This window comes from Takifugu flavidus, chromosome 13 (assembly GCF_003711565.1).
Source record: "Takifugu flavidus isolate HTHZ2018 chromosome 13, ASM371156v2, whole genome shotgun sequence".
Lineage (NCBI taxonomy): Eukaryota > Metazoa > Chordata > Actinopteri > Tetraodontiformes > Tetraodontidae > Takifugu > Takifugu flavidus.
Window position 1 is genome coordinate 13,132,813 of NC_079532.1, and position 12,606 is coordinate 13,145,418.

At 46.5% G+C, this 12,606-nt stretch overlaps 1 protein-coding gene and 2 non-coding genes across 13 annotated transcripts in view; 1 reads left to right on the forward strand and 2 right to left on the reverse strand.

Annotated features, from left to right (window-relative positions):
* frmd4a (FERM domain containing 4A) overlaps positions 1-12,008 on the forward strand; it is a 73,171-nt gene extending 61,163 nt beyond the window's left edge. For 7 of the 11 annotated variants that reach the window (XM_057053001.1, XM_057053002.1, XM_057053000.1 and 4 more), the window contains exons 12-24: positions 1,144-1,219; positions 2,032-2,174; positions 2,286-2,427; positions 3,645-3,778; positions 3,867-3,989; positions 4,901-5,132; positions 5,544-5,600; positions 5,689-5,926; positions 6,053-6,211; positions 6,321-6,653; positions 7,208-7,785; positions 8,149-8,251; positions 9,473-12,008. In XM_057053001.1, coding sequence (XP_056908981.1) covers positions 1,144-1,219; positions 2,032-2,174; positions 2,286-2,427; positions 3,645-3,778; positions 3,867-3,989; positions 4,901-5,132; positions 5,544-5,600; positions 5,689-5,926; positions 6,053-6,211; positions 6,321-6,653; positions 7,208-7,785; positions 8,149-8,251; positions 9,473-9,575 — 2,421 coding nt within the window. In that variant the 3' untranslated portion in view covers positions 9,576-12,008. Of the gene's footprint in view, positions 1-1,143; positions 1,221-2,031; positions 2,175-2,285; positions 2,428-3,644; positions 3,779-3,866; positions 3,990-4,900; positions 5,133-5,543; positions 5,601-5,688; positions 5,927-6,052; positions 6,212-6,320; positions 6,654-7,207; positions 7,786-8,148; positions 8,252-8,662; positions 8,735-9,472 lie in introns of all 11 variants that reach the window. The other 4 variants (XM_057052995.1, XM_057052997.1, XM_057053004.1 and 1 more) reach the window with 3 other exon arrangements.
* On the reverse strand, positions 5,236-5,308 carry trnam-cau (transfer RNA methionine (anticodon CAU)). The gene has a single exon. It is a non-coding gene; the product is annotated as a tRNA-Met (tRNA).
* Positions 7,930-8,002, reverse strand: trnam-cau (transfer RNA methionine (anticodon CAU)). The gene has a single exon. It is a non-coding gene; the product is annotated as a tRNA-Met (tRNA).
* Positions 12,009-12,606: the final 598 nt, after the last annotated feature.

Here is a 12,606-nt window from a genome sequence, read left to right on the forward strand (position 1 = left end):
CGTCATATTTCTTGCTCTTATCTAATTTCCTCCCTCTTATCTCCCTGTTCATTGTATTCCAAGCTAGTTAAAATGTCTGGGCTATGACCTGTTTCTTCTCTACCTCCCCTTAGATTCTTTTCTGAACATATGCGCCTTTACTTTACCCTTAGTCTTAATATTGACAACTTGTCTTTTCCTTTCTTTTATCGCAGTTTGAACATTAAAAGTTTGCATGTGTGTGTTTGCATGTCTGCTGCAGCTGACAAATGCATACCCACTCCTGGTCTGAAATCACCCACCCTCCTTCTGTAACAAGAAACAGATTCCGACTTGCTATTGTGTGTGTGAGTGTATGTGTGTGTGTGTGTGTGTGTGTGTGTGTGCGCGCGCGCTCAGGTCTGACTAAACAAAGCAGGGGTATTTCAATTGCTGGGGCCACAAAAAGCTTCCTTCCCCCTTCATCACTCCTCCCCGACCCCTTGTCACTCACGCACATGCACACACACCTTCCAACCACAGAGCTCCAGGCAGGAAGCACAGTCCCTGAGGGAGGGAGGAGGGGTCAGTGGGAGTGGAGGCATAAACGCCCCCCCCCTCCACAATTCTCCCAGCAAAGCTTCAGGAGAGGAGCAAACCCAACTGTACACACTCTCTCCCCTCCAACACACACGGACGCCTACAGATGGAGAACACCCATGGGCTCATAATGTTCTGTTCCTCTGTGCCTGGGAGGATTTAAGACACACACACGGTGTAGAGCATGTCCCAGGGAAAACTTTCTCGCCCAGCTGGCTTTGGTTGCATTTAAAGAGGAGCTGATGGTCTGTAAAGAGGACGGAAAGGAGGGAGAGAAAAAAACTAGCAGAGGAAAGAAAGCCTCCTCCCTCCTCCGACACTGTCTTTCTTCCAAGTGAAGTCATCCAAGGAAGGGATCAACTGTGGACAACGCTGGTCTGGACTTAATCAGAGAGCTCCTGACAAGGTCCTCTTCTCTTCCTCCTCCTGCAGCTCTCTTCAGGGTGCTTTCTCCTTATGTAGTGCATTTGTTAACAAACAGTAAAATAGGACTGAGGATTTGGCTGAATTCAGCATGGACTTTCACGTGAAGCATGCTTTTTGCGTGAGCAGCCCTCAAGAGCGTGTATTTCTCTGATACCTCAGGTGTTCCAATGGCGCCAGTTGGAAAATCTCTACTTCCGAGAGAAGAAGTTTTCGGTCGAAGTTCATGACCCCAGGAGGTAAATTTATATCACAGATTTAAGCCGGTGTGAATATTTGTTATCTCCTCTTTAATTGATTCCCACTTTTATTGTTCTCTGTGATTTATTACTTCTGAATTATGCTTGAATTTGAAAGGGAAAAAAAAGGTTTGCGGATACCTTTCAGTAGTTTTTATTGTTTTTTTATTACTGTTCCATATGTTAACGTAATAAACTTGGTGCTACATGTAGAAGAGTGCAGGAAAAGAGATTAGAATCAAATTCACTAATAGCTGTGGTATTTGTCTTGGCAATGGGGTGAGTTATTAGGGATGTCCCCTGGGAGCTTGGCAGAGATTGATAGGCTTAAGTGATTATTAATTCACTTGTCTAGTTACAAACACAAACATGCTGTATGAACCTGTGATTGTTGACCACAGAAGGGTGGATGACTGTGTGAAAGTTGTTGTACGAAGGAAGTGACCTCCTGGTGTTTATTTAACATGGCTCCATAAGTCGAGTGTTATTGTACAGACAGTGGGAAGGGGAGCGAGGGAAGGCGGGTAACAGGGTGAACCAGGGAGCAGCGGTGTTTTCTTTAAAGGAGGCTGTCATTAGGGTGAGCTGTGCTGCTGCTCGGCTAAAGCTGCATGTTGAAAAAAGGATGAGTATACAATGGAATCGTGTGTGGCTTTTTGAAAAGGTCTCCTCCAGGTTTGCCTTCTGCAGTCTTTAATTATGTCTGGTGCTGTTGAAGCAGTAGTGAGGGTGTTAATATATCTCTGCATGCATCTGTATGTCTATGTTGTGCATTCAGTGTATATAAGGAGGCTTTGTGTCCGCTCCTACTGTAGGGCGTCGGTGACGAGAAGGACATTTGGTCACAGTGGCATCGCTGTGCACACGTGGTACGCCTGTCCTGCACTCATCAAGTCTATCTGGGCCATGGCGATCAGCCAACACCAGTTCTACCTGGACCGCAAGCAGAGCAAGGTCGGTTCATAGACCCACAGACACGGCTCAGCGAATCCAGCAAGCAGAATGTTGCAGTTAAACTGCTTAATGATGAGCACTGATAAAGCCGCTCCGTCCATCTTCCACCAGTCTAAGATCCACGCTGCGCGGAGTTTGAGCGAGATCGCCATAGACCTGACGGAAACGGGAACTCTGAAGACTTCTAAACTGGCCAACATGGGCAGCAAGGGCAAAATCATAAGCGGGAGCAGTGGCAGTCTGCTGTCCTCAGGTCAGTCCACTGTGTGTGCACGTCTGTGAGAAAGTGAAACATGATGAACATGACCATTTGGTGAGATCAGCTAGCTAGCACGTAGAACTTTATTTACACACGGTGGAATATAACATGTCCACGTCCTTGTATCTGTGATGGCGACCATGTAACTGCTCATGGGGGCTTCATTGGAGAGACAGAAGCAGCTGCTCACGGAAGGAGGTCATTCTGTCCTGAATATTCCGACATGTGAAGCTCATGTGAACGGACCCTCTAAGGATCCATGTCACAGATGTATCATTCAGCTGTGAACAGTGGGTGTGCCAGAAGAGGTGCAGCATTACAATCTTAATGGCCATAATTGATTAAAGATCACTGTTTTAGTTCATCTTTGATGTTTTTTCTTGTCTAATCCCCCAGAGGAACATGTCTTTACACCATTACAAATCTATACTAACCCTCAGGCATTTATTTCTCTTTGTTCTATCGAAATTCCACCATCACATACCTTCTTCATGCTTGTCGCTCCTTTCTATACATGCACATGTTTTCATGACCCACTAGTGGGGGATATCTCTGCCCGGCAACATAAACAGGCCGCAGCAGCTGCGATGTCACATTTGTGCATTTCCCCCAGCAGCCTGCTTGTCTCCATCAGTGTGGCTGTGAAATTAACCTTGTCCATGAATTAAGACCATGTCTGACATTTTAAGCAATGTCAGGGTGGGATCTAAGGAGCTTTAGCAAGCAACTGACCAAACCAAGCATTAATTAGTAAAGGGCAATTAAAATGATGTTTGCATTTTATGCTTGTGTAAAAACTGCCTGTGGGAATATGCTTTATAGGACAGTAATCTGACTGCAATTTAACAATGTTAATTTGATTCCTGTAAAACAATAGATGCATTGATAGCATAAATAGATTGGGGGGTGGTGTTCTTGTTCCCAGCAATGAACTTTTGAAAGGACAAGGCACTACGTCGGGCCTTCGAGGATACGCGTCATTTTGTCCAGAGCAACTCCTGTCTTGAAACACACAAAGACACCACTGAATGTCAATTTCCTTATCGAAATGTTCCATTCACTTCCCTGTAAACATCCTGTCAGGCTGGCAGGTGTATGCACGTTTTGTTCTTCTCAGTCTTGCATGCACACACACACACCAAAAACAGGACCGCATCGCACACGCATTCTTGATTTTTGCCCTCTAATCACATTTTCTCCATGACTTGCAGGCTCTCAGGAATCTGACAGCTCTCAGACGGCTAAGAAAGACATGCTAGCAGCGCTGAGGGCCAGACAGGAAGCACTGGAAGAAACACTCAAACAAAGAATAGAAGAACTCAAGAGCATCTGCATCAGAGAAGCGGTACGAGGAACGAAGCCCGTTTTAATGACAAAAGCGAAAACAATGTTTATTAGTCCCTTCTTTTAAACCTAAAATGTCCTCTTTGTAGGAGTTGACAGGAAAGCTTCCTAAGGAATATCCTCTGGATCCTGGAGAGGAGCCACCCACAGTGAGACGCAAGATCGGTACTGCTTTCAAACTGGACGAGCAGAAAATTCTTCCCAAGGGAGAGGTGAATTTAACAAACCGTTAATGCCTGAAACAAAACAAAAATTCCCTCTTTTCTTCATGCTTGTCTGCGCCTGGGCTTTTTTTAAAAAAAAATTCGTATTCATTTATGTGAAGGAAACAGAAAGAAGCCCTTCTGAGAGTAGCTGTGCAGCTCCCTTTTTGTGCCACGAGTAGTTTTTCCACCAGCAGAACTTCTAAAAATAGTCTGGCAGCATTCTCGCCACAGGAAGTGTTGATAGTGGGATTGTGGGCCTGCCTGTATGTGCATTGGCAGCGCGCTCGTGCGTGTGTCTTGCTCAGATAGTATATATTGAAAAGACTCCACAGTTGACTTTGAAGGAAAGAGGGATTGTGTCTTAATTTAGATAAAACACCTTAAAAATGTACACACGGGGAAACAGAATCCACCCAGGCAACAGTGAGACCAGGAACAATTTTTTAGAACCGAGGTCTTTCAGGGTTTATTGCCCTCTGAATGCGTGACTGCCTTGCCTGTCTGAGGGCAAGTGAAATAATCTGTGTCCTCACCTATATCTTGACTAATCATCTGTGTTTCACTCAGTGTTTTGTCTGTTGTTCTTGGATCACATGTCTCTGCTCTACAAATCTCAGAAGTGTCAGCGTAGAAGAAAGGAGGCCAGATTAATGGTGAATTTGTTATTACTGGGGGGACAGAGTTTCTCATTAGAGCGGGAAGTGATGAGAAATCGCAGTGCTGCAACAAAGATAAAGGATTTCCGCCGTCTGTTGTCTCTAGCAGGGCCGCTGTGTGTCTATCCAAATATGTTGCATGGGAGAGTTACTGTCTGAATATGTGTCTGCAGAGTCGCGCAAGCAGCTGTGGACGAATCCTGCGTCTTACCCAGCTGAGGTCACTCAAACATTGCATGCTTTCGCTCATTCTTGTCCCAGGAAGAAGAACTGGAGCGCTTGGAGCGGGAGTTTGCTATTCAGTCCCAGATCACGGAGGCAGCAAGGCGCCTGGCCAGTGACCCTCATGTGAACAGCAAGAAGCTGAAGAAACAGAGGAAGACTTCTTATCTGAATGCGCTAAAGAAGCTGCAGGAGATAGAGAACTCTATTAATGAATACCGGGTTCGTTCTGGCAAGAAACCCACTCAGAGGGCTTCGCTCATCATAGAAGGTACATTTGTGTTTGTTCATATGTGTTAGCTTGGACCAACACCACATTAGCTCTTCTCTGCTCACACAATGCCAGTATAGTAATTGTATTAAACAAAAGGCAGTGCCCCGTGTGAGGCTCGAACTCACGACCTTCAGATTATGAGACTGACGCGCTGCCTACTGCGCCAACGAGGCCTGTGTGGCTGCTGACATCTGACCTCTGTCCTCGTGGACCCCAGAGCTACATTGTTGACATTCCTTTGTAGCTTGAAAACTCTACACACGTGCTTGCTGCATTTGCTTTAACATGTGTGTGTCAGTCTGTGTGGATTTGTTCAGATGTTTGTTACCTACTTGGTTCTAGCAGACTCATAAGTTCTGACTTTAGCAAGTGGTCAACCTTTAACTTTTCTGTTTCTGTATGTTGTAGAAGCGAATATTGGCTCTGAAGACAGCTCGTTATCTGATGCATTGGTCTTGGATGACGGTGAGTCTCACTCGAACTAATGTTACATTATAAAATCGTATCTTTTCTTTAATGTCCCACATTAATCAAGGGATTTTTCATCCTTCAGATGATCCTCAAGTTACAGGCACCCCCACTTTTTCTCCAGTAGCATCTCCTCACAAGGGCCTCCCTCCTCGGCCACCATCGCACAGCCGGCCTCCTCCTCCGCAGTCCCTGGACGGTCTGCGACACATGCACTACACACGTTCAGACTATGATAAGTCGCCCATTAAACCCAAAATGTGGAGCGAATCTTCACTAGATGAGCCATATGAAAAAGTGAAAAAACGCTCTTCACACTCAAGGTAAGAGGAAGTCAAATGTATCCAGTCCTGCCAAATGTTCAACTCGTAAATGAAATGATTTCTTTCCGTTGGATTGTGCATATAAGAAATCACAAATGCTTTCTTTCCTCTCTGGTTCTTCTCAAGTCATCGGCGTTTCCCAAGTTCCGGCAGCGCGGAAGCTGGGGGCAGTAACTCCCTGCAGAGCAGCCCCATCAGGAACTTGCCTCACTGGAATTCCCAGTCCAGCATGCCATCTACCCCAGACCTTAAGACCAGAACCCCACACTATGTACATTCCACCAGGTCAGTTTTATAGTTTAACTGTAATGAAGCGCCTGTATGAATTTTGGAAACATATTATTAAACCCCAGTCAGTGTTGAAAAGATTCTGAAATGATTCTACACGCTATAGGTCAGTGGACATCAGTCCCACCCGTCTGCACAGCCTCGCTCAGCACTTTAGGAACCGCAGCTCAAGCCTCGAGTCCCAAGGAAAACTGTTGGCGTCTGACTCCGACGCGCACCCTCATGCCCTGGGCACACTGGGCAGCCCTGATTTCTTTCTGGGTCCAGGACGCAGTTCCAATGGCTCTGACCCACTAGATGACTGCTCCTCCTGCACCAGCCAAAGCAGCTCGGAGCATTATTACCCCTCCGGTGGGCCCCCTGGCAGCAACCCTAACTACTCTACGCTGGGAGAGGACTCGCCCTCCAAAGCCAGGCAGCGGCAGCGGCAAAGACATAGGTGAGCCTGTGTACCACTTCTTGTTTCACATATACCGAATTGGCCCGAATATAAGACGGTGTTTTTTGCGTTGAAACAAGACTGAAAAAGTGGGGGTCGTCTTACATTCGCGGTCTAGACATTATACCCATTCACAACGCTAGATGGCGCCAGATATATTTGAAGCGAATGCTGAACTTAACGTCCCAGGGAAAAGCGAACCCCTGTCACGAAGAAGAAAAATAAAAATAGCGGTAGCACGAAGAAGAAAAATAAAAAAATAGCGGTAAGAAAGAAAAGAGAAGAAAATAAGAGAAGAGATAACAGAAAATAGAGAAATGTAGCGACAATCTGGAGAAAAGTGGGTCGAAGATATAATCATTTGTTTCAGATGTACTGTAATTATTTTCTGTATAAAAATTAATTTGGTGTTCAAAAAGTCTTTTTTCAAACTTGAGTCTTGAAAAAGAGGGGGTCGTCTTATAATCAGGGTCGTCTTATATTCGGGCCAATACGGTACTATCTTAAATTGGAAGAGTTAAGAACTGAGACTTGTTTATTTGGCCTCCATCCAGATCTGCAGGTCATCTAGGTTCCTCTAATTCTGGCTCCATGCCAAACCTGGCAGCTAAAAATGGAACTGGTGGATGCTCTGGTGCAGGTGGGATGGGAGGGGGACAGCATGGAATCTACCTCCACAGCCAGAGCCAGCCCTCCTCCCAGTATCGCATCAAGGAGTACCCACTTTATGTGGAGGGCAGCCCCAACCCTGTGGTGGTGCGCAGTTTGGAGAGCGACCAGGAGGGCCACTACAGCGTGAAGGCTCAGTTCAAGACCTCCAGCTCCTACACGGCCGGTGGACTTTACAAAGAGGCCTGGGGAGGAGACGAAGGGGGAGAGGGCAGCGGGAGACTCACGCCCTCTCGCTCTCAGATCGTACGGACTCCATCATTGGGGCGAGAGGGTGGTGGCAGTGGGGGCAGGGCGGCAGTCTCTGAGGAGCTGAGGTGCTGGTATCAGAGGTCCTCAGGGAGCCTGAAAGACAGGAATCACTCACATTCAGGATCTACGTCTTCCGAGACTGGGTCACAGCAAGGAACGCTGGGACACGGTCGGGGAAGTCGAGTCGGGACACTCGCCAAAAGTTCACCAGGTGGGTCTTTCTTGACATTAACTCTGGTTTCCTAAGTGAAGCGTTATGTGCTTAAGTTAATGAAGACTGACTGGTTTAGTCAGACTATGTTTATTAGGATTTCCATTTAAGTTTATGTTCGCTTGAAATGGAAAAAAAAGCTGTTGCCCCGTGTGAGGCTCGAACTCACGACCTTCAGATTATGAGACTGACGCGCTGCCTACTGCGCCAACGAGGCTCCGTGTGTGGTCAAGTGACCTTCATGACCCCGCTCAGTCAGCACACCACCCCTGAGCCCTTTCACTGTAGCCTTTGTTTATATTTAGATGTCTCCTCCTTTACGTGTTGTCTCCTGTAGCAACTAATTGTCAGTTCTCCCCGTAGCTGCGTCCCCCCACAGTCAGAGGAGTATGACGCCCTCCAGCGAACAAGCAGTCACACCCACCCCTCCCTGTAGCCCACAGCACATCCTCAACTGGCAGAGCGGGTAAGAGACGCGCTCACACACGGCAGCAGTCGGGAGCGACGGCGCTAAAGGTTGAATTGACGATGGTTTCGGGGGGCGACTGCATCTTAGCATCTCGTTTTCACGTCGTCTGTTTTACCTGTCGGCTGAAGTGTTTCTCACGTTTGAATGAAACCCATGGATAATAATGTGATTTGGCTTCTGTTTTGAAACTGACTCATGCTCATAACCAAATGATGTCACTTTTGTCTTCTGCTGGTTTGTGTTCATGTTTCACTCACTGCACCTTTGTTCCTTTCCTTACACTCTTTTAAATCTCACACCCTCCTCACCCTTCAATACTTCCTAATATTTATTTCTCCGGCTTTCTGTCCTTACTAACTCACCCTCCCTGTGTGTGTGTGTTTGTGTGTGTCCTCTCTCCTGGTTTAGAGGCACAGCAGACAGCTCTCCTACTGAGGACACCTGTCAGTCTCCCCCTCAGCCCAGCTCTGATGCATAGAGGTACAGTCTGTGCTCTCAGCCTACCAGCGTTCTGAACCTAAAGTCCAACACTGCAGAAACCAGAATGTGACGGCTGTGCCGCATTTACTCTCAATCGGGCCTCAATTGTCGTTTCCACAAAAGCTACCGGTAGTTGGCATTACAAAAAAACCTACGTTGGCCACGTGTGACATCACTGCTCGTTGACCACGCACTTATGAGCGAACAACTCTGGAGGCTGACAATGTGACAATATGCCGCGCAATTTCTTGTAGTTATTTATTTATCTGTGTTGTTCACTCTGTCTGTGGCTGGGTTCGGATCTGATCTTTGCATGTGCTCTCCTCTACGACACGACCACGACGGTCCGCTCAATCGCAGGATTTACAAGCAGCACTAATAGCAGATTGCGTGTTTTATGTGACCCTTTTTTTACCAGTCTCACCGGTATTTGTGTCATCAAAATGCAAAGGTTAGTGCAAATCCACAGTCCCTGTGTCACACACTGGACCAGTCAGTGGAACATAAATACAGTCACCACCTCAACCTCCACTGTCCAAAAACAAGGACTTTCAGTTGATTGGAGACCCTAAGTTGCCCCTGGGTGGGAGTGTGTGTCCTGTGGTGGACAGGTGACTGGTCCAGGGTGTGTTCCTGTATCTCAGTGACTGTTGGAATCAAACCCCAGCTTACATTTGTTTGTTCGAAGAGACCCGTGTGTGTCTGAGGCCTTCATCCCGGTGTTGTTTGCCCCTGCAGGTCTTTCAGTGACAGCTGTTTTCTCAGCAGCCCCCTGTGTTCAGAGTTGGCAGATGTGCAGTGGTACGGACGTGACAAGGCCAAACCTGGAACCCTGGTCTGAGACCTTCCCAAAAGGGCCCAGCAGAGTACCATCAAACCCTTCTTTTGCCTCTCCACTGTCTCACACCCCCCACTGACAACCAACAACCTCATCCACAAGGCCCCCAACAAACCCCTGCCCTAAACAGAGCGGCCGGCTGGAAACGAGCCTTGTGAAGACCTGCGCTCCATCCGTCCCTTCACCTCTTTGTCACAGCCGTCCGTCCTGCCGCGGACAGGGACACGATTGCTGGGCTTCAGTGAGATCCGATTTCACCTGGTGAACCGTTGTCCTGCAGCCCGTTCTTTCCCCACCCTCAGCACACGGAAACAAGGCCGTGGAAGAGACGCAAAGAGAAAGGAGAGAGCACAGCAGCATCAGGTGTACAATTCAACTCCTACAGCTCGAGGACGTGTCTCATATCTCAGCATCTCCACTTCCACCCAGCCAGACGATACCTGCCTGCTACTTTTGAGCCACTGCTGAAACCTCCTGTTCCTCTTTCCCATCATTGTCCCTCTCTTTCTCTTTTTTTAATCCACATATTCATTAAGAGATGAAAACAAACATTGAAATGACAAGATCAGACACTCTCAATTTAACCCACAACCAAAGACCACAACTGGATTGACTGGTCACGCCTGGGACGGTGCTCCGACAGAGAACTGTGTGAAGTCAGACCTTCCATGAGAAGAGATCTGGGATTTTCAAGAGGACTATAGCAATAACTAACAGTGTACAAATATTCAAACTGGCTGAACCTTCATCAAACAACCGAGGTGGATGTTGGGAATTATTAGAGCACCATAGGGAGAGATTTTTGAGTTTTGGCATTAATATATGTTTTTAATCAGTAACTTTATAACATGTTTTTTAAACATCGTGTCCTGTCAAGATCCCTTTGCTCCACTACATTATGCACTGTGATCAGCACTAAGACGTCCTGACTCCAAGGTTTCTTTTTTTCCTCTTCCCCCGAAAGTTCCAAAATAAGGTCCCGTTAGCGTGACCTGTGGCTGATACCGAGGCAGGAGTTTTACTCTGTTCTTCGTTTAACCTCCATTTCTCTGCCTTGCCCCTCTCTTCATAGCCAACGCACGGCCTCAACAGAGCAGTTATCGGTGCCAAACGCATGAGCGCGTCACAGTTTCTACTCGATTCATCACCAAACAAGCGTTTACAGTCATGCACGATTCAGACATAATGTTCGTTCAAAAGCACAAGAGCATCCATTAGCCTGGGGCTACTGTAAGAAAGTAAAGGTAACCACCAACAATAGTTTTTTTAAGATATTTATAGTCGACAGAGACTTTCTGGTTGACCATAAATAGAAGCCCACCGTTGGGGCAGAAGTGAAGCCATAGAAAAATGTCCCCTGACCTCCTTCATTGGACATAATCCCCCACACATCCCAGTCAGCAAGCAGATACTGAGTACAGGGTTAGAAAAGCACAGCTAGTTTTGTATGACAGAAGTGAAGTGAGTGTTGCATGTTTTAGCAGCACCAGGATCCGACCCCCTCACCTTCCTCTTGTCAGAAAAGAATCCTGCTTCGATGCTTAATAACAGAGTTATGGACATTTCCCTCACACTTCGCTCATGTTATTGAACCGTGCTTGGTCAAAGGATAAGGTTGGACCCGGCATCCCGTGTTGATGTGCTAGAGTCCCCCGTGCATGCCTGGCAGCTCCGCCGTCTCACACACACGCACACACACACACCCAGAGATGATCAGCCTCTAACCCGCTAACACTACCACCTCTGTCCCTTACCTGTTCTGTGCAGTGGTAATCTCTGACCTCTGAGCCCGATGTGAAGAAGTGTGACGTGCCGACCCTCTGTAGCTCTGAACATCCCATAATCTCTGAGCTCTAAAAAAAATGTTTTCTGTACCACTCCAAGAGATATGAAATCCTTTATCAGCCCCTTCCTGTATGTCCAGAGGGGCGCCATTAAAGGTTTTGTGGGGGTTTTAAACGTTCACATTTATCCTTTTATCAATATTCCATTTTCTATGAAGCCGTGTTTTGCTTTTCTGACATTGTTACGACCCTTTCAGGTGCTACAAACCGACTACAGTTACAGCTCTGTCACGTAGGATCCTGACAACGCTTCATCATTTACGATAGATTTGATACCAGGTGTGCAAAAGAAATGCTAACCAACAGTTTAGTACAACACTTCTGTACCAGACAATAGAGCATGTAACTCGATTTCATCAGTTCTGTTCAACAGTAACAAAACATTAAAGGTGTTGTAGAGAAAAAAAAAGTGGAATAACAAAAGAAAAAAAGGCAATTCCACAGTTAATTTATTCTTTTTTTTCTATTAAAATTTGTATAGTAACTTTACATTTTTCAAAACCGTGTTGTTGGAAATTGATGAATTTTCAAGATGAGAAGCCGTGGTGGTTCTTCAGATAAAGAAAAAATAAATTATTGATGAATGTTCTAAGGAGTGCTTCTTTCTGTCCAGTTCACGGTGACACAACATAAAGGCCAGACTTTATGAATGGGGACCCCCCCCCCAGCTGCTACCCCCCCCCTGCATGTGGACACACTCACCGTCCTGTCATCACCAGTCTCAGTCATTTCCTTTTCGACTCTTCCCAGGAGACGAAGGAGACGGGACTGCAGGATTTCCTGTGGATGCACGCTGAGACACTGAGACTCAGATGGGAAGAGCAGCTGCAGAAGCTGCCTTTTGGGTTTTTTAAACACATTTCACTTTTCTTATGCATAAAAGTTTCATATTTAAAAGAAAAAACTGTCCACAACTAAAGAATAGGAAAAGTGGGAAACTGGATACTTTCAATCAAGCCAAAGTCCATTAAAAAATCATCTGTTTGTTTGTGGACTCGTCGTCCAGCCTCCATCAGCTTCTTCTCTGTCCACTCGCCAATGGATCCACATTACTCTCCATGCTTGTTCGTTCCCATAGCAACCCTCCCAACCGAGCAACAGCTGGAAGCTGTTAGCCAGTCGTGCCGTGAGAAATCAGCCTCTCTCTGCAATGAGATTTTTCTGTTCTTCTCAGTGTTCTTGCACATTCT